This window comes from Sarcophilus harrisii, chromosome 4, assembly GCF_902635505.1.
Source record: "Sarcophilus harrisii chromosome 4, mSarHar1.11, whole genome shotgun sequence".
Classification (NCBI taxonomy): Eukaryota; Metazoa; Chordata; class Mammalia; order Dasyuromorphia; family Dasyuridae; genus Sarcophilus; species Sarcophilus harrisii.
Genome location: NC_045429.1, coordinates 53,467,902 through 53,490,188, shown reverse-complemented (window position 1 = coordinate 53,490,188; position 22,287 = coordinate 53,467,902). Strand labels below are relative to the sequence as shown.

General features: G+C 34.2%; 1 protein-coding gene across 1 annotated transcript in view; it reads left to right on the top strand.

Moving 5' to 3' along the window:
- The window catches only part of TMCO1 (transmembrane and coiled-coil domains 1), a 31,494-nt gene extending 9,790 nt beyond the window's left edge, over positions 1-21,704 (top strand). Inside the window, exons 3-7 of the mRNA XM_012547628.3 lie at positions 2,145-2,204; positions 5,590-5,636; positions 6,433-6,500; positions 8,849-8,993; positions 21,046-21,704. Coding sequence (XP_012403082.1) covers positions 2,145-2,204; positions 5,590-5,636; positions 6,433-6,500; positions 8,849-8,993; positions 21,046-21,144 — 419 coding nt within the window. The 3' untranslated portion in view covers positions 21,145-21,704. The remainder of the gene's footprint in view (positions 1-2,144; positions 2,205-5,589; positions 5,637-6,432; positions 6,501-8,848; positions 8,994-21,045) is intronic.
- Positions 21,705-22,287: the final 583 nt, after the last annotated feature.

Sequence of the window (22,287 nt, the reverse complement as noted above, 5' to 3'; positions counted from 1 at the left end):
GTTTCTTAGGGAGGTTTTCTGGAGGCAGCCTTAGTTTCAGTTCAGAATAATAATCACTTCAAATACAGCCAGCTAATAAAATCCAAACGTTTATTTCTCCGAGAGCTCTTGCAGCTTTGTCCTTTGCTTCTGCCTCTGCTTTCTTTCTTCAGCCTCCAGCCCGCACAAAGGTGGAATCTGGAATGAATCTGATTCCACCTCCGAGAGTGGGCTTGTGGGCTTCTGTATCTCCCAGAGTGCTCTCTCTCAATCTTTTCAACTGAACTCCTCTGTCAGCTTCTTATATGTGATCTCTTAAAGGTTGACTCCTCCTCTGAGGGAGGAATTAAGGAAGGTGTGAATTTACAAAGTTACAAAATTAACTTTGTGAATCTCCCATACTTGTGAACTCCAATGAGTACTTAAATACATTAGTGAGTTAGAGAATTTGCTAAGTACCATGCTAAATTAGGCAACTGATTTATCACTTTGTTAAGGATTTGCTCTAATGTGTGAACCAATAGGCATTGTATCAGTTCCATTGAGTTAACACTAGGATTCTAACATCTCCCTTGAGTTATTCATCCTTTTCATTTTTGATACTAGTGATCTGGTTTTCTTTTTAAAATCAAATTAATCAGTGCTTTATCTGTTACGTTGTTCTCCCTCCTCTCCATAAAACCAGCTCTTGGTTTTATTTGTAGTTCAATGATTTTCTTACTTTCAACTTTATTAATCTTTTTTGTGCTTATTAGATTTTAAATATTCTTTTTCTAGTTTTTTGTTGGTTTTGTGCTTTTTAGTTTCATGCCAATTAATCTCTTTCTCTTTTTTATTGACATATGCATTTAGAAGGTGTCAGTAAAGCTTGAGTTTTGAAGGAAGCTCTAAAGTCTTACCAGGTAGAGATGAAGAGAATTATTCCAGGAATTGTGCAGACTTGGAGACAGGTGGATTAATATGTATAGAGGGAAAGCCAGTTAACTATAAGTGATAATGCAATCAATCTGGAAAGGGAGATTGGAGCCAAAGTGAAGGATTTAAAAAAAAAAACACAAGAGTTTGTATCTTTTCTGAGAAGCTAATGCCTCCTTTAGAACTTATTGATTAAAAAAATGATGTCAGACATATGATTTTAAAATATCAATTTGGTCGACAGGCTGAAGTTGGGTTGGAAAGAGAAGAGCCTAGTGACAAGAAGACCAATTAGGAAATTATTGTAAGGCAAGAGGTGAAGAGTACCTTATCAGGGTGGTAGCTGTGTGAATGGAGATAAGGGAGGGGATGAATGTCTGTAAGTTGTGGAAGGAAAATTGATTAAATGTGGGATATAAGCGAAAAGAAAGATTCAAAGATGACATTATAGTTTATAAACTTGAGTGACTTGAAGGATAATGATCTCATCAACAAAAATAGAGAAGCTAGGAAGAGGGGGGAAGGGTTTGGAAGAAAGGATAAGTTCTATTTTAGACATGTTAAGTTTAAGGTGCTTGCAGAGCATATAGATAGAGATGTTTAGTAGGTAATTGGTAATGTGGGACTGGTATGTTGAGTTAAATTGACTATCTGTATAAATGTGTGGTGGTTGGAGAAGGTAGAAGCAGATTGGGGGATGGCTAGTAGACTAGTTAGGCTGAGAACATTGTATGAAAGGGAGTAGGCTGGAATTGTAAGTTTGAATCACATTGTGAAGGGCCTTGAAGCACAAGGAATTTGTATCTTAACTCATAGACAGTTCAGAGCCACTGATGTTTTAGGGTAAAATAGGGATAGAAGATGAAGGTCCTATTTGTTTTAAGATCTATGTTATTTGACAAGTAGAAGGTAGAACTCTAATTGGAACTCTGACCTGACTCTAAACTGATTCTCTTCCCAGTAGGTCACAGTTCCTCTTATTAACTAGATAGTTAATAGTCTGAAAACTATCACAAAATTTGGCCTCTAATTATATATGTCACTTTTCTGAAGACAGTTATTTCTAGCACTTTTGCTTGTGCATTCTTACTTTCTCATAATTGTAGTTGAAGCCATCAAAAGGTGATCTGGACATTGCTGCTGCTTTGTCCATTTTGTTCATCATTATGATTATAAAGAGTTAATCGTTTACTTTGTTATCATAAGTGATCCTTTGTTTTTCTTAACTACTTTTGCTTTGTTGCTTTCAGTGGAAAAGAAGAAGGAAACAATAACAGAATCAGCTGGCCGCCAGCAAAAGAAGAAAATAGGTAAGATTAGAATAGGATCTCTGCACAATAAATTAAATCCTTCAAAGATAAAAGTGGAGGGAAGATATATGATCAGAATTGTCCTTTTCTTGCTCTGATCTTTGAAATTTAAAATCTTGGTAAAAATAAGATGTTAGTTTTGGTTTTGCATATAATTGAAGGTTCTTTGTAGAATTGCTTCAAGTATATTTTATTTATCTTTGAGATTGTGATTTGTAGTTAATTCTCATTTGGTTTTGCTGAAATACTAATGTGTGCTCTTTATAACTCTTAATTGGTAGGATTAAACCTTCCTAGAGATTTCATCTTGCCCTGTTAAGTAGTTTTGCAATCTTATTGATAAATCCTCTCCAATTCAGCCATAGCAGGTTGCTTGGATTATTATTGAGAACAAAGCCCCAGCCTTTTCCAGATGATCTAATTTTGATATTCCCAAAATATAATTCTTTTTGTTTTTTTTTAATAACTTTTTATTGACAGAACCCATGCCAGGATAATTTTTTACTATATTATCCCTTGCACTCAATTCTGTTCCGATTTTTCCCCTCCCTCCCTGCATCCCCTCCCCCAGATGGCAAGCAGTCCTATACAGGTTAAATAGGTTACAGTAGATCTTAGATACAATATATGTTTGCAGAACCGAACAGTTCTCTTGTTGCACAGGGAGAATTGGATTCAGAAGGATAAATAACCTGGGAAGAAAAACAAAAATACAAGCAGTTTACATTCATTTCCCAGTGTTCTTTGTTTGGGTGTAGCTGCTTCTGTCCATCTTTGATCAATTGAAACTGAGTTAGATCTCTTTGTGGAAGAAATCTACCGATTTCAAGCACTGGATGTGCTTGAATATTGCTAATTGTCTTTCACTGGCTAGGGTGGAGAACTTGGAGATGGACTTGATAAAACTGAAATTGGTGAGTGACTCTTAATGGTCTATTGACTTGTTTTAAGAGTCAAGGGCTTAAGGTGTGGGGTATTGTAAACAACTATAAAGAATAATTTGTCAGCTAATCAGTATTTTAAAAGATAGCAGATAATAAGTGATAACTTTGAAGCTTTTAGGCCAAGTGAAAAAAGGTTCTAATGCTCTACTTAGGATAATTTTAAAACCTTCTCAGCTAAGATTTGAACCCACATCTACTCTTACTGTTTTGTCTGTTTTATCTTTGTTGCCTTTCTTGAGTAAAACCATATAATTTAATGGTGAATTGTATACTATATGTAGCAAAGGGCCATTCAACATTGAATTCAGTGGCATTCAGTGATGAGTCCAGGTTCTGGTAAGTCTATGAAGAAAAGGATTTCAGGTATAGACCCAATGATAGATTGGATATCTTTTATTCTATTATCAGTCTTGTTAAGTTCTGAAAGGCTTGGTTGCCAAGCCTTGATTTTATGCTTTTTTTGCTTAAGTGATTCATAAAGATCACCAGTAAGAGGTAGAAGGTTTATGATCTGGATCATTGGAGGGAATCCCACTCAAGTACTTCTAATTTGGATTATCCCTAAGCTTTTCTATTTCAAGAAAATAAACTCAAATCAATCAACAAGTATTAACCTATTCAGTAAGCATTGGGGAAACAAAGCATGGCAAAAGATAATCCTTATTCTCAAAGAGTCTCCTGGGATCTACAGATTGCAAACTATTATAATAGGACAAACAAGCAATAGATGGGATGATTGGGGATAATCAGTAGAGATGAGGCATTAGAATTAAGGGGGATTGGGAAAGATTTCTTGTAGAAGGTAAGATTTTAGCTGGGAAGGCATCCAGAGAAACCAGAATGTGGTGATGATAATAACTTAAATACTTGGGACCTGATGAAGTTACCAAGAAAAGAAAAAGATTTTATTTAGATCCTAGAATCATCTCTCCTCTTCTCTTCTCTTTCTTCCCCTCATTAGAGGCTAGCATGGATGATGATGATGAAGGAAAGGAACTGAGAATGAGTGGTCACACATTAAGAAGAGAACTAAGGAAGAATGGGGTCCAAAAAAAGGACACTAGAATTAAGGGGGATCAGAAAAAGGTTTTTGTAGAAGCTAGGATTTGAAGGAAATCCGGGAGCTTAGGAAACAGATGAACATGGAGAGAATTCCTCATATGAGAGACAACTTGTGAAAGTGCCTGGAATAGAAAACTGATAGATTCTTAGTACAAATTAAAGGATTTTTTTTTTTTTTTTTGCCCTTTCCATATTCCTTTATGACTAACATGAAAAAGTATTTTGTCATTTCACAGGTATAATGAATGGGCTTTGTATTTCTTGCAATTTTAATGGTGAAATAAGGGGATGGAAGGAGGGAGAGCATTTGAAACCAAAAATTAAAAAAAAAAAAAAAGAGAGAATATGTGATTAACAGCAGAGAGACTATTGTAATTGTTTTGTAGCATATATTGGAAGGTTTGAGATATAAGAGAATGGAAGGATAGAGAGGGCCAGGTTAGGAAGCACTGAGAATGCCAAACAAGATTTTATGTTTTATCCTAAAAGTGATAGGGAGTTACTAGGATTTATTGAATAAGGAGATGACATGGTTAGACCTGCACTTTAAAAAGCTGACTTTGGCAGATAAATGAAGGATGGACTGTAATAAATAGAGATTTTAGTCGAGGAGATGAAATAGCAGGCCATTACATTAATCCAAGTGTGAAATGATACCTTGCCCTAGGGTAGTGGTAGTGTCAGAGAAGAGAGGGGATCATATTTAAGCATTGTTTTGAAAGTAAAAATCGACTTTCCTTGGCAACATATTGAATATTGTTGGTGAGAGAGAATAAAGAGTCAAGCATGACATTTAGGTTTTGAATCTGGGTGAATGGATGGTATTGCCTTTCATAGTACAAGAGAGGAGTTAAGTCAGTGAGAGGGTTTGTGGGGAGAGAAAATGAATTCAGTTTTGGTCATATTAAATTTAAGATGACATCAAATTCAGGCATTTGGAGATGGGATAGTAGAGGTTAGAAAAGAGGTCAAGGTTGGATAAGTACATACTACTAGTTATCTACTTAGAGATGATAATTTAGTTTATGGAAACTGATGAGATCATTTAATGAAATTATAGAGGGAGAAGAGAAGAGAGCTCTGTGGGCCACCAACATTAGTGGATGAGACTTGGGTGAAGATCCAGCAAAGGAACTTGAGAAGTGGTCAGATATCTGTAGAAAGAAAACTTAGAAAAAGTAATATCATGAAAGCCTACAAGGAGTGAGTATCAAGAAGAAAAATGTAGTCAGCAGTTCAATTGTTTAAAAAAAAAAAAAAAAATGGAATTCTCCTTTGTTTCTGTTGATTTTGGAAGCCAGACAAGCTACAATTATGTTTCTGACCACAGTATGACTTACTATATATTTGTTTTAACTCTAGTTTTGATTCTTTTTTAGAGAGGCAGGAGGAAAAACTGAAGAATAACAACAGGGATCTGTCAATGGTAAGAGCCTTAGACTTAAAAGCAGCATGCCACATTATAGATTCCCCTTTTATGACTTTCATCCAGCATCCCATAGCTACCTTATTTATTTATATTTTAACAATGGGATTCTTGTTATATGCCATGTTTTTTGTCATTTAGTTTTAAATGGAACATATATTATCATTTATAAAAATTTATTTTATTAAATTGATTAAACTTTTTAGACTGTCTCCCAGTTCATTAGTCGTCTTCCTTGCACAATTCTTGCTTCTTTTCCAGTAGACTCTTTATATTATTAAATAGTGAAACACTTTTATCTAACATGACCTCCTGGGCATCATGTCCTGTTGGTATGAAAATTGTAGATTATTATAGTTTCTGTCTTTGCTAGTGCCTTAGTAATAGATATTTTTGTTTTCATTGATAATTTTTTTTTTGTTCTAACATTTTCAGGATAAGAAGGAAGATTTCATTATCTGTCCTTTTTAAAGGAGAACTATGTTTAACCCTTTCTTTATTGGATGAACATAATGGCCATTAAATAGTTCTGTTGTATAGTTTGATTTTATAATCTAGTTTTTAACATAACTTCAAAAGAGAAAGTCTGAGTTGTGATAAACTTGCCGAAGAATCTTTATGAACTCTCTTCATCTCCTTTTGCTTGAAATTCATGTTATATTAAATGAAAGAGATCCATTATGTAATGGACAGTTGAAAACTTGTCAAACTAAAATTTGTATTTATTGCAATTGTAGTCTTTTTTCCTTTGGTGATTGCCAACAGCATACAGTAACTGTGACTCTTCTTATTGCAGGTTCGAATGAAATCTATGTTTGCTATTGGCTTTTGTTTTACTGCCCTGATGGGAATGTTTAACTCTATGTAAGTAATCCTCTCTAAATGTTTCTGCTTAACTGCTTAACTCATTTCCTTTTTTTTTTTTTTTTAACTTTTTCATTTTAATTCTAAAGAAACAAACAGCTGTGTGAATACAAACTGGGGCAAAGAACTGGTTTTTTTAAAAATGCTTTTTTGTTTTGAACTTAATCAAAAAATGAGTATTTCTATATACAAGCCAGGAGACAAAGACAGGATTGTATATAAAACCTTGAATTTCTTTTCTATACTGCTTGCCTTTTAAAGAATATAATAAGTCCAACATGTTACTTTCAGAATTGTCTCTCTATGCTTCCTTCTGAATTTCTCTTCTCTGTACACTTAAAAAAGATTTCAGTAGCCCTCTTTTTTCTTTCTTTTTTTTGTTCATAACCATTGATACTCTTCCATCTCAATTAGAAGCAAAAGAAAAAACTTTTCTCTGAAATCATTTCATTATTTCATACAGTGCAATAATATCCTATTACATTCATATTATGATTTCTTCAGTCATTCTTCTAGTTGATGGGCATTGATAATCTCTTTTAGTTTCCAATTCTTTTTTCTGTTCATCTCCCTCCAGGATTTGGAAGTATATTTATTGGCAATCTCCCTCCCTGTTAATAGTCTCTCTCTCGAATCACCTTCCTTCTCTTTCCTCACCTCTTTTCCTGCTGAATTTCACCCACTTTTATATCAGACTCTGGGTATGTATGCTCACCCCTTCTTCCAGGTCAGAGATAAGGTAATTTTGATTCTCAATTTCCCAACTTCCTCTTTACCCATCCTTTTTCTTTTCTCATTAAAAATTTTCAAAACAGAATCAATGTACTCTCAGGTCTCCTGCTTTTCTTAATTTCTAAGTAATTTCTAATTTCTTTGAAGACATTATGGTTAGGAAAGGACACTTGCTTGGTATTATCCCCTTATGAAAATGTTAGTCATATAGTCTCTTTCAATTTTCTGAAATTACCTTTCTGAGGTTTTTTTGGATTCTTGTGTTTTTATATCAAAGTTCCTTCTCAGGTCAAATCTTTCCATTAGAAATGCCTTGAAAGTTTTCTATTCCATTAAATTTTTCCCTGTAGCATTATACTTAGTTTTTCAAGGTAGTTTATTCTTGGTTGTAAGCCTATATTTTTTGCTTTTTGGAATGTTCCCCAGTTCTACACTTTCCTATTTGTGTGACAGGTTGCTTCAACTCTTTTATCCCCTATTCACTGGATGAGGGATTGGACTAGCTGATTTTTTTGTTGTTTGTTTTTTAATTGCCCTACCCATCGCTAAATCTTCTGCTATGTTTACTACAACATTTAGCAAAATAAAAAGTGTGGAGTGGAAGTGCAAAATATAGTATCTGTGTATTAATTCTGTCTTTATGTCTGGGAAATAGAGTAAAAGAATGAGTAAAAGAATGATCTATATACATGGAAACAAAATGAGGCTTAGAGATCTAAAATAGTTTACTCAGTGTGATGATAAGCTTAGAGCCTAACCTGGAATTTTTGAATTTTAATAAATTTTTCCTTAGTAAGATTTTTAATTGTCTTGGAAAGTTTTACCTCTTTACCTAATTTCATTATACTCTATTATAACACTGAACTGGGGATCAGGAGACCTAGGATCTCGTCTAGCCCCTGCTGCTGTCTATGTGGCCATGTAGGAAATGTTTAAACCCCAGTTTCCTCATCTGTCAAACAATGAAGTAGATTGACTAAATAATATCTACAATCCTTTCTAGCTTTAAAATTCTGAGTTGATTTCTCCAAAGGACACTTTTAGCTTGAGTAACTCTATGTCTCATCTTCATTATCAAAATTAAAAAAAATTTTAATTAAGTTCCCTCTAGTTTTAGGATGCAATGTGTGTTTTTTTGCAGCTGTTTTCTGCTAGCAAAAATACCTAATTCATGAGCAGCAACTTTCCATTGGTATTTATTGTTTTTGTTTGTTTTTTTCTTCTTCACCCTGTCTGATAACCACTGTCATTTATGTACTGTTTATCTCAGAAAACATGCAGCACCTGAAATATCTATTCTTAGGACTGATATTCCTCTCATTTGGGAAATACATTTTTAACATTGATCTGGAGGACTTGGAAAATATATTTTTTTCTGGATAAGTCCCTGAAGAAAGATTTTCATGAATCCCTTCATTTCATGGTTTAGGCAAGGGTCATGGAAATAATCCATACTCTTTTATCCTTGTACTTTAATTTAGGTCTTACATCTGATCACCATTTCTTTGTATTTCAGAAATCAAAGAACCTAAATGTTGTGTCTGTCCCAAGAGTTCATCTGAACTGAGAATCTCCTCTGTCATCCAAAAATAACTCATTTGTTTTTTTCTTCCTAGATTTGATGGCAGGGTGGTGGCAAAGCTTCCCTTCACTCCTCTTTCCTACATCCAAGGTTTATCACATCGAAATCTGTTGGGAGAAGATTATACAGACTGTTCTTTCATTTTCCTCTATATACTCTGTACTATGTCTATCAGACAGGTGAGTATTTACAATCTTGACTTAGCTTCATATTCTGTGGCTTGATTTTTTACTGTCTCTGTGACCCTGAACTGGTCACTTAATATCCATTGTTTCTAGTTTGTTCATCTGTAGAATGAGTTATGATCTTATCCCAGCCCATGAATGAATGAACAAAATAAGTGGATGAATGCTTCCCCCCAGTTCCTTAGATGATGGTGCCTTCTATATAATAAGTACTTAACAAAGCTTAATTAATCTGTATTTAACGTTTCTACTTTCATGTAGTACTTTGAGGTTTACAGAGAACTTTCTCTCTCTCTCTCTCTCTCTCTCTCTCTCTCTCACACACACACACACACACACACACACACACACACACACACAGAGTCACATTTGATCTTTCCAACAGTTTTATGAGGCTGGTCCTCTTTATACATGGGTATAAAATTTAAATAATTTACCCACAGTTACACAGCTCATTAGTATCAGAGGTGGAATTTGAGCTCAGTTCTCTCCTGATGCTAGGTCTAGTTAGCTTTATACAATAGTTACATCCCATGGTGATAAAAGAGCTTGGGCAATTTATCTTTGAGGAATCCTGGAGATATACAAATGGTTTCCCAGTTTATGGAGGAGTACAGTTTATTCTGCAAACGATATACCGATAAACATAATGTGGTTCTCTGAGTCTATCCCAGCTAGACTGTTCTTTGAATAATAAAAGTATCAGAAAAGAAGTAGGAGTCCTTATGAACTGGCAGCCAAAAAAAGCCAATACTGGCCCTCTGAGTTCTGCCCTGGTTTGACAACATTTGGAGAATGGTATTCTGTTCTAGTAATACAGTCTGTGGAGGTAGCTTGTCACTGTGGAGTTGGCCTGTGAAGTCACAAAACCTTTTGTGTCCTGCTTCTCTCATATGCTGGTTATAAGGTACCCAAAAAGTCACAGATTCTCAATGATCTGGGCAACTCTCCAATACTGCAGATTGCAGAGAAGTGGCCAATCTGGTTTAGTAGAGAAAATGTCCTCACCTGACAACTCCTTATACCAGCGAAGTCACAGTCCTCTTTTTGTCTGGATACTACATTTTAAGAAGGGCAAGAGCATAGGAAGGTAACTAGAATGATGACAGGCTGCGATTCAGAATCATTTTGAAGAAGATGACATTTTTAGCCTGCTTAAGAAAATAATTGGAGGGAGTGGCAATGTAAATTCTGTCTCCAAGTATTTGAAAGAGCATTGTGAAAGAAAGATTGGTCTTAAATTCAGTTTAAATCTAGAAGGCAGAACCAGGAGCAATGAGGAGATGTCTCAAAGAAAGAAATTGAGGCTCTATTTCCAGAAAAACTTCCTAATAATTTAGAGTTGTCCAAGAGTGGAGTGGGATTGCATTGGTATATGATTGGTTTTTACTCCTTAGATGTCTTCAGACAGAAGTTATATGGTCACCTGTCCAGCTCTGTGATAGTGGAGATTCCTTTATAGCACAGGTTGAATTAGATGGCTGCTGAAGATCCTTCCAGCTCAGAAATTTGGGGATCCCATGAACCAACCTCACTTCTTTTAGTGAAATTGATGGATTGAAGAAATATAGTGTAACTAAATTTCATTTAGACATTTGAAGTCCATCATGGTGTTGTTGCAGATGATAATTCCAATAAATGGATATTGAACTAATTGAATTACTAGACCCATTACATAGGTTAATATCAATAATATAGTTAGTACCAGTTTATAACAGTAGGTTGATGCCATTATGAACAGATTTCTGAGAGTTACTAGGGATTTCTGGCCTGAATCTAGTTTAGTTCAATATTTTATTCATAACTTGAGTGAAGACATTATTAGAAGTTGAGAAAAAGTGTAAAGGGAATAATCTCCAGGGGTCCTCAAACTACAGCCCGCGGGTCAGATGTGGCAGCTGAGGATGATTATTCCTCTCACCCAGGGCTATGAAGTTTCTTCATTTAAAGGCCCACAAAACAAAGTTTTTGTTTTTAACTATAGTCTGGCCCTCCAACAGTCTGAGGGACAGTGAACTGGCCCCCTATTTAAAAAGTTTGAGGACCCCTGATCTAGACCATTAATGACAAAACTAGGATCCAAAGAAGTCTTGACAGGCTAAAAAACTGAATCTAATAAGATGAAATTTCATTAGGAATAGATGTAATCCTTCACTTAGGTTCAAAAATTTAGTGCTATTAGAAGACAGTGATATACAATGGAAAGAGCACTGGCTCTGGAGTTGAGTTCTGCATTCAAATCCTTCCCTGATATTAGTGTGTATCCAGTCTTCCTGGATCTCACTTTCAGGTAATCCAATACTTAAAGCATTAGATTCGGACATAAGAGTTCAATTATAACCTCAGAGCCTTATTATCTATGTAATCCTGAGTAACTCATTGAAGTTTTGCATGTATTAGCTTCTTTATAAAATGGGAATAATAGTACTTACTTCCCAGGTTTGTAAAGATTAGATGAGTTGACATGGAAAGCTCTCTGTAAACATTGATGTGCAACAGAATACCATTATTATTAGCTTTTGCTAAATGATAGCCTTGGTCTCAATGTCCTTTGAGGTCTCTCTAGATCTCTGTTGATTCTAGGTACAGATCTTAAAGCAAATACTGAAACAGTAACCTAACGTTTTTTTTCCTGCATAATTTAATCATTTTATAAATAAGACCAATGCTTTTTATAAGAGTAGTCATCTGGCCATCTCATGGTGGTGATAAACTCAATTTATATGCTCTTCAGAGAATAGGTGTCCCCATGGGATGGCAATAATTAGATTAGTTAACACAGTGAGAGAGGGGTGAGCTATATTAAAAAGTATTGAGCAATGTGATTTATAACCCAATTATTTTTTTTTTAAGAGTTTGAGACATATGGAGTTTTTTGTTTTGGGTTTTTTTATATATATAATTATAACTTTTTATTGACAGAACATATGCCTGGATAATTTTTTACAACATTATCTTTTGCACTCACTTCTATTCTGACTTTTCCCCTTCCCCCAGATGGCAAGCAATCCTATACATGTTAAATGTGTCACAGTATATCCTCGATACAATATATGTGTGCAGAACTAAACAGTTCTCTTGTTGCTCAGAAAGAATTGGATTCAGAAGGTAAAAATAACCTAGGAAGAAAAACAAAAATGCAAACAGTTACATTCATTTCCCAGTATTCTTTCTTTGGGTGTAACTGCTTCTGTCCATCATTGCTCAATTGGAGCTGAGTTAAATCTTCTCTTTGTCGAAGAAATCCACTTCCATCAGAATACATCCTCATACAGTATCATTGTTGAAGTGTATAATGATCTCCTGGTTCTGCTCATTTCACTTAGCATCAGTTCATGTAAGTCTTTCCAAGCCTCTCTGTATTCATCCTGCTGGTCATTTCTTACAGAACAATACTATTCTATAACATTCATATACCACAATTTACCTAACCATTCTCCAGTTGATGGGCATCCATTCATTTTCTAGTTTCTAGCCACTACAAAGAGGGCTTCCACAAACATTTTGGCATATGCAGGTCCCTTTCCCTTCTTTAGTATCTCTTTGGGATATAAGCCCAGTAGAAACACTGCTGGATCAAAGGATATGCACCGTTTGATAACTTTTGGGGCATAATTCCAGATTGCTCTCCAGAGAATGGTTAGATTCGTTCACAACTTCACCAACAATGCATCAGTGTCCCAGTTTTCCCGCATCCCCTCCAACATTCATCGTTATTTTTTCCTGTCATCTTACCCAATCTGACAGGTATGTAGTGGTATCTCAGAGTTGTCTTAATTTGCATTTCTCTGATTAATAATGATTTGGAACACTCTTTCATATGAGTGGAAATAATTTCAATTTCATCATCTGAAAATTATCTGTTCATATCCTTTGACCATTTATCAATTGGAGAATGGCGTGATTTCTTTTAAATTAGAGTCAATTCTCTATATATTTTGGAAACGAGGCCTTTATCAGAACCTTTAACTGAAAATGTTTTCCCAGTTTGTTGCTTCCCTTCTAATCTTGTTTGCATTAGTTTTGTTTGTACAAAGGCTTTTTAATTTGATATAGACAAAATTTTCCATTTTGTGATCAGTAATGGTCTCCAGTTCATCTTTGGTCACTCCTTCCTCCTCCACAAGTCTGAGAGATAAACTATCCTATGTTCCTCTAATTTATTTATAATCTCGTTCTTTGTACTTAAATCGTGGACCCATTTTGATCTTATTTTGGTGTAAGGTGTTAAATGTGTGTCCATGCCATACTAATTTCCAGTTTTCCCAGCAGTTTTTGTCAAATAATGAATTCTTATCCCAAAAGTTGGGATCTTTGATAACCCAATAATTTTTAATAAACTAATGAAATATAGCTAAGATGATGTGCTTCATTCTCTCTGTACAAAAACTAAAAGATAAAACTGCTTTGCATCTTGCCCAGCTAAATATAATAATAGCTCACATTCCCATGGCTTTTTGAAGTTTACAAAAAGTGCTTTAGTCTTGAGAACTGATGTTGATTTGGATTTCTCCTTTCTTTTGTTCCTGGACATTGGTGACTCTGTTGTATGTAGTTCTTGAGATTCTTTGGAATACAGGACTTACCAAATAACCCTTTTAGGGTTGGATGAAGAGGAGAGACATAGTAATTGCTTAATAAATGCTATTTGTTTATTTAATGAAATTGCAATATAAAATAGCCTGGTGTCTTCATTACTAGTATCTTTTTTTTGGAGGCATGTGGATGGTATTCAATAGTATTGATGGGACTTTTTTTTTTCCTTCTAAGTTCAGAAACATCACTATTCTGATGGTAATAATTATTTGATAGACTCCTATGAGAGGATCCCATCTGAAATCACAGTACTAGCCATAGTACAATTACTTTTTTAAAAACAGCAAATTTAGAGACTTAAGACATTTAAAGCTTTTTTTTTTTTTTTTTTTTTTTTTTTTTTTTTTTATCATCATATTCATTAACAGAAGGAGTCAAGTGAAACTAAAGCTCAGAAACAAAAGACTGGAGTTTGACACTGAAAAAAGAAAAAAAATCCTCCCTTTTCTCCCAAAGCCACTATTTCTTTTTATTTTTAAATAGAGAAAATTCCATCTAGATTTTTTTAAGTGACTAAAACCTGTAAGAAACAGCAATTTTAATCTAGAATTGTTGATGATTCTCTCATATTCTCCTTCTCCCTACCCTCCCTTGTCTTTCTCTTTTCTTCTGTTTCTTCTTTTCTTTCCCTCTATTTTGACAAATAATATAGACACTGAGAAGAACAAAGGGTGCTACTTAAAGAAATGACTAGTTTTGTTTTGGCTGAGTACAAAACAGGAAGGTTATTCTTATATTTTGAAGAGAATGTAATATATAAAAATAAACCTAATTACCTTTTCTTAGTTTATTTTTTTTCTTTGGCTTTTGTTTATTTCCTTAAAGTTTAGTGATTAACTTGCCTTGACCTTCAGATAACAACTGTTTTCCTTTTGTGAATTTTAAGAGACCTCTCAAGGGATGTGGCAGCTGTGCCAATTTCCACCAGAGGTGTTAAGTCAGTCTCAGGGCAGTTAAAACTGCAGAATAAAACAAATCTTCTCAAGAAGAAGACTTTTGAATGGAGGCTTTTTTTTTTTTTTTTTTTTTTTTTTTTTTTTTTTTTTTTTTTGGCTGTGATTTTATTTTAGCTTAAAAGGCATTAAATAGCATCCATTATTGGAAATTATTGTAATAGATTTGTAATATCTGATCACAAGACAAATCACTGCATTGAGTGTTTACAACCCAGTGATGTAGGTACTATTTTTATCCTTTTATAATTGAGGATATGAAGACCTACAGAGTTTCAGTTATTCTCCAGGTCACATACATCTAGCTGGATTTGAATTCAGGTTTTCTTTGTAGGCCCAGAAGTCTATCCACTATGCCACTTAACTGCCAATTACACAATATTTATTTTCATTTTTTATTTTTACTCCTTTTAGTGTACCCATTGTGTTTTGTTATCATCTTGGTTTTCTTTACATTACTTTTTAATCATATCATGAAAGATATCTTCATATCTTTTGAAGAACAAAATTTCTCTTGTTCTTCAGTCATTATTTCTTATAGCACAGCAATTATCTCTTAAAATCACATAGCATAATTTTGTTAGCTATTCCACTTTCAGTGGTTACTTAATTTCCAGTAATTTGCTACCACTATATTTCTGTGAATATTTCTTTCTGTCTTTGTCCTCTTTAGAGTATATATCTAGTAGTGGGATCTCTGAGTCAAAAGGCATTTTAGTCATTTCTTAGAACAGTTCTAAATTGCTTTCCAAAACGGTTGGACCAATGTTAAAAAATATTGGTTCACCAACAGTATGCCCGTTTTTCCACAACCCCTCCAATATTAAATATTATCATCTTTTGTCATCTTTGCCAGTTATCCAGCTTTGTCATGAAACTTCAGAATTATTTCAGTTTGCATCTCTTCTTACTAGTGATTTAGAACAATTTTCATGTGATTGTTAAGCATTTGTAAGCAATCTTGAAATTGCTTGTGTCCTTTGATCATTATTTGTTCATTGGGAATGATTTTCACATACTTACACACACATATGTATGTGTATGTTGGTGGTAGTTACTTATATAGTTTGAATATCAGCTCTTTATTAGAGACATTTGATTCAAAGCTTTTTTCATCTAATTGACTGCTTTCTATAACCTAATTATATTGATTTAGTTATATAAAAGCTTTTCATCTTCGTGTAATTAAAATTCTAATTTATCTTTATGCTTCTTGCCTTCTATCATGCCAATGAAAAATATCTGATATATGTAGGGGTTTTTTTTAATGATAAAATCTTTAGTATTTAGGTCATGTACCCATTTTGATTTTAATGGGATAAATAGTGTAGGATAACCATCTTAAACCTAATTTCTTTTGAATCTTTTTCCAATGTTCCCATCATTTGTTATCAAAAAGGGAGTTCTTTTCCAAGTAAGTTCTTGCTTTTTTAAAATATTGGGCTAAATATATTTCCACATTAGTCATGGTGTAAAAGAAGAATCAGAACAAAAGGGAAAACCCACAAGAAAAACAATGAAAATAGTATGCTTCAAACTGCTGTTCTTTCTCTAGATGTGGATAGCATTGTCCATCATGAGTCTTTCAGAATTGTCTTTAAGCATTGTATTGCTGAGAAGAGTAAAGTCTATCAAAGTTGATCATTTGCACAATGTTGTTACTGTACATAATGTTCTTCTAGTTGTGTTCACTTCACTCAGCATTATATGCAAGTCTTTCCAAGTGTTTCTGAAATCTGCCTGCTCATCATTTTTTATAGCTCAATAGTGTTCCATTATATTTGTATACCACAATTGTTCAGCCATTCCCCAATTGATGAGCATATCCTCAATTTCCAGTTCTTTACCTCTACAGAGAGAGCAGTTATAAACATTTTTTACATATGGGACCTATTCCATTTTTTATGCCTGATCTGTTTTTCTAACTAGTTTCAGATAGTTTTGCTGAGATGATGTGTAAAAATCTTATAGAAATATTAGGCATTACCATTTATAGTATAATTTGAAGTCTGAAAAAAAAATTTTTTCCAGAAAATAATAAAAAAAAAAACTTTTATTATCTCAAATGAATTTAATTTTTGATTTTTTTTTTTTTTTTTTTTTTTTTTTTTTTTGGTCTAGATCTATAAAAGTACTCTTGGCATTTCAATGACAGCATTAAATCTGTTGTGGTAGTATCATTTTGATTATTTTTTTGTTTTTGTTTTTTGATGAACTATCTTTCAACAGTTTTTTTTCCTAGGCATAAGCTAATTTACATTCTTTGAGATTAGGCTGATTTTTAATAGAACATATTAAAAAATCAGTATATAAAAGGAAGTCTCAACTCTTGAAAATATCATGTCTTTCACTTAGCAAGGTAATAATGATAGAGGGGCCATATGCCTACTTCTGAAAATTAGATATCCTCTTAGTTCATGTTTTAAATTCTAAATCATCAGTTTCAGATTGAGTCAGTTACAACAGTGTGTGTGTGTGTGTGTGTGTGTGTGTACGTGTGTGCGCGCGTGCACGCGTGTGCTGTACGCACATATGCGTATATGTGTCTACCTAGGTAGAAAAATATAGTTATAGATTCAAAAAATTTATTCAAATTTTCATTTGAATATAAATATTTTTTAGATCATAGATATAGACATTCCGAATACAACAAATATTAAATGCCTACTGTGTACAGAGTACTGTGCTAGCTACTTGAATATTTTCAGCTTAAAAGATACGTATTTTTTCTGTCCTCAAGGAGTTTATATTCCACTTGTCAACTATGGACAACTACATTAGAGAGGTATTAGACAAAGTGCACTGTGAAGTTTAAGAGGAAGCTCTCTTATTCTTGCTTTCCTTTCCCAATCTTGGTAAAGAGATTGAGTATACCTGGACTCTTAAGTTCACTTCTATCCACTGCATTGCCTGAAGAGATCAAGGAAGGCTTCCTGGGGAAAGTGGAATTTGGGTTAGATTTTAAAAGATTTGTAAGAATTCAGCAGGTAAAGAAAGCATTCAGGTTTGACATTTTAGTGCCTATTTAGGAGACAGATAGCTAGAGTCCAATGATCATTTTTGAAGTGATAATAATAATGATGGATTTGCCCCTCTTCTCTATGTTAGTTATTCCATCCAACTGAGTTGAATGTTTGAGTTCCTATTTTCTGGGTTTTATTCATCTTGTAGGCTACCATTGGAAGATGATCTCAAGGATCATATAATATTAAAGCAGATACTTTAGTTGAATGATCCTAGTTACAGCTTACAGGCCTTTATTATTTAGTAGAGGTATAACTGGAAGTGGTAGTTAATTTGAATATACTCTAGGAGTATATAAGAAGTACAGATCAGTATACTCATTCTCTATACTGAACTCTTTTCTCTTTCCTAGAGAACCAAAAGGTATTGAAATCTATCTTATTAGGTATATTGAATTGATTGCGAATTAATTAATATTTTTGCCCCAAACCAATATCTTATAATTCCTAATAGTAGTAGCTTATAAAATGTATTTCAATAAGAAGAGTCCAACTGAGTTGACATTCCAAGATATTTTATTCCACTGTTTGTGGAAAATATGATTAATAATATGATACATGGAGAATTGTAGGTGAAAAGTGAGTATGAGATAGAAAAAAAGACTGTTAAAAGATTTACATGAACTGATACTGAGTGAAGTGAACGGAACCAAGAGAATTATGTACATGGTAACAAGTTTATGTGACAATCAATTGTGGTGGACTTGGCTTTTCTCAACAATGTGGTGATTGAAGATAATTCTAATAGGCTTGGGATGCAAAATGCTATTCACTTCCAGAGAGAGAATTATGGAGACTGAATTATGAATCAAACCTCCCTTTTAGGGGGGGTTGTTTGTTTTTTTTCTCATGTTTTTTTTTTCCCTTTTGATCTAATTTTTCTTATACATCTCACACATTTTACAAATAAGGAAATTTGTTTAGAAGAAGCACATATATTTAAAAAAGAAAAAGGTTGCAAGACTGTTACATGAAACCACCCAGAAAGCAATTAATTGAAGCAAAAACTGACTGCCGAAATGCTAGAGAAGAGCACATTGCCAGAGAACTTTGCATTAAAAAAATAGAACTGAAAGTTATAAGAGATTAACATTATCTAAATGACTAAAGAATAAAAGAATGAAATGGATTTATTGCCCATGACCTGAGTTACAGTGTCTTTCCAAAATACCTAGTTTGCAACTAATAACTTCCTTTTCTTGATAACTTGTTCTCACCCTTCACAAAAGAGGAAGGAACGTAAATCCTGTCAGAGTAGTGCTTCTGGATTTCCTGTTTAGGGGAAGGGATGATTATCGGGAAGTTTTTTCCCTTTGTTTTTTCCTGATTTAAAAAAGCTTCATTTGCTAGTGAATGTATTACAGATAGCCTCTGAAAATGCAGAAATAGACTTGGGTCTTTTTATAATTCAAAATAATGTGTTATGTATGTAAACCTCCCCTTAGCTAAATTTTATAGACCTAACAACTTTATCTTATCATTTTCACCTATCTTTTAATTAATTGGTTTAAGTTCTCTATCTTATCATTTTCCTGAAGTGAGAAAGAAAGCTAATTTCTGTAAGTTTGAAATCAGTAATAATTTTTTTTCTTCCATTTGTCTTTTTGGATTAACCTATATCTACCAATTCAGAAAACTGAAAAATTCATCGCAGAAAGCATTTTAAAGAACTAACACAGTACTCAGATCAGAATGGGTGACTTAAAAGAGAAAAGTCACTAATATTGCCCACATATTCTAATTCTGAGCTCTTTCCTTTCCTAATTGTAATGTCAGGCCACTGGCCTTGTTGAATTGAATTTGGGCAAGCTCATTCAGGTTGGAATGCAGCTTATACCATGCTCCCTGCAAGGCGTTTCTTAATAAGACATGTGTCTACTACCATTAAATGGGGCATGATATCCTTTAGGTCTCTGCATGAAAGAATAACTTCACTAATGACTACTGAGTGTGAAAGAGTTTGCTCTTAACAAAGGCATGAGCATAATGGCATCAGCAGAAGCCTGGATTTTTATCAGGCTACCTTGTGAGAAATTCAAGACAGCTTTGTTCTAAAGAATAAGATTACAATATGAAAGTTAGTTGCAGCTTGAAATACAATTACTGGGGACATTCTAGTTATTTGAATCCTACCAGCACTTAGAGTAATACTGACTTGGGAGGTCTGCTGTCCCTGTCATCTGCCACTTTTCTTCAGTTTTAAAGGGTTACTTACTTCCTATTGCAGTCCTGAGTCTTGAAAATGTTTTTTTCTTTATCCCTTTCCCTCCCCATCCTCTTCCTTAAATCCATTGACCCCCATAATTTAGAGAGTAGCAGAGCTGTGTTTAGAGAGCAATTGTTTTGTTCTAATACCTTATCTACAGAATTAGAGGCTGCATTTCATTGTGTCCTGTGCTTAAACAGTAACTTGTGTGCTTTAACTCTAGAAGGTATTACTGGTTTTTTTTTTTTTAAATATCTTAGAATAATTGCTTTATTCTAAAGCGAACATTTCTTAATTAAACTGTAAGCTCTGAGAACAAGGGATCATGCCTTGTACTTTTCTTGTATGTGCCAGGTACCAAGCAAACACTAGGGAGAGTTGGCAGTTTACCCAGAGAAGTCTTTTTTGTTTAGATTATTGCACCTTTATTAGAGATAGGTAACTTGGTCTCCTTTTGCCCTTGGGCCTCCATTTAACATTTCTTCTTAGGAGCTTAACAATCACATTATCAGAGTTGTAGGGGACCCAGAGGCCAGCCCAAACCTGAAAAAAAGCTGTATTGTGATGGACCTCACAAAGTAAAATGAAAAACATTGTGTTATTGCTCTAAGTGTATATATGTATGAAATAGGCAACTCACTTTGTCGCATTTAAATTGGCACCTCAGAAAATATTTCCTATTCAAATAGTTGTTTGTGCTTGCTGCAAACATAGATGTACAAGACCAGATGTATAGATTAGTGTAGTGGGAAAAAAGGAATTAGGAGCCAGAGGCCCTAGTTCTGATTCCAGTTCTGTGAAACACTTACTTCTATGTAACTTTGATCACTCACTTAGCTTCCTGGGCTTCTGCTTCCCCTTCTGTGAAAGGGTGGGAGGTGGGGATAAGGGGGTGGTGTTTAACTCTAGAGAACCATGGTTTCCTTTTGTAAATATATTATCTATGAAAGTTTCTCAGGGGGTGCGTATTTGAAATCCAAACAGCATGGAACAGTTGTACGGGAAACAATCATTCTTCCCCCTTGGGAAGTACCAAATTTCTTTCTCCGGGGGTAGGGCAGTTGGGGGGGGGGGGGGAGTTTAGGTCAATTGCTGAAACATCATAGTAGATATGCTAAACATACTTTTGCTTAACATTGGATACATTTGTATTGGCTGCAAAGAATCTTTTTTGGCTACATCTAAAAATCACATATGAAGTAAATATTTAGCCTTCTATAGGTATCATTTTGAAATATAATTTCTTGTTTTTTTGTTTGTTTCCACAGAACATTCAGAAGATGCTTGGCCTTGCTCCTTCTCGAGCTGCTACCAAGCAAGCAGGGGGCTTTCTGGGTCCCCCAACTCCAGCTGGAAAATTCTCCTGAGACCAAACCCAAAGCTTTTTCATTCTTTCCTACTTACTCAGACACTCAAATCAAACTGCTCCTATTTCGTCTTGAGCAGTGGGCACTGTTAGCAACAAGGGCCACTTCCCAACTATCTGAGCTAGCCTCAAGCCTCTACTTGATTGGAATGAAAACAACATTCAGCAGACAAGATTAATGATTGTACTTGTCTGTCAGAGTTGAAATTTTTAAAATATGTCTATGTTGGTTAGATAAGTTTAAGTGGTATTTGTGTGGTTGAGCAACAAGGAATCTTCCGTGTTATGCTTGTCATATTCTAAGAATATTTTTGGTGTGGCCAGCTCATAGTTTTGGTATGTTCATATGCCATGGAAATATGGGCTAGGTATAAAGACATAGGGAAATGAACTGAAAACAATCAGTTAGAGCTAAGCACACTAAAGTATTTGGTTTGTGGTAAATTTTTTTCCCATAGCTGAAATGTTAGGTGACTACTACCTTTACGGAGAACCTAATTTGTGCCACTTCATAATAAGATAATCTTATAGTCTAATAAAAACACCTTGTTTTGGCATGTTTATGACTGTGCGTCATCTTTAATAATGAAAGTTTAATATAGTGGGAATCTTGGTATAGAAAGAATAAAATGGTTTGACTGGTTTTGTCCTGACCTTTTTGACTTTCCCCCCCTCTATTTGAACGTTATGCAGAGCAGGCACAATATGGGAGTTCATGAGAATGATCAAGCAATTCAAATAGTTTATAATCTAACAGGCTTTAAAGCATACCACACTTACCTTCAAACCTAATTACAAATTGCTGGATTTTCATGAAGGCTATTTTTCTCATTTGGTAGCATTATGTTTACGCTTTTTCTTTTTTGTTAGTTTTGATTCTTATGATTGTAGTTAGATTGTATTCCTGTATACCACAGAGAAGACTGGTTTTAAAGTGTTAACATCAGACGGATTAGGAGATTTTAAAACTCAGGAAAAAATATCTTTATCAGGAAAAAATATCTTTATCATCTTCACAAAGAAGAACTTAAGGACAAAGAATGTTGAAATGTTAACTTAAGATTTAATTTATTTTACAATTTTTAAACCTTGTAAGGAGAAGTCAGGCCAATACAAAGTCTTTTTTATGAAACCTAATTCATGT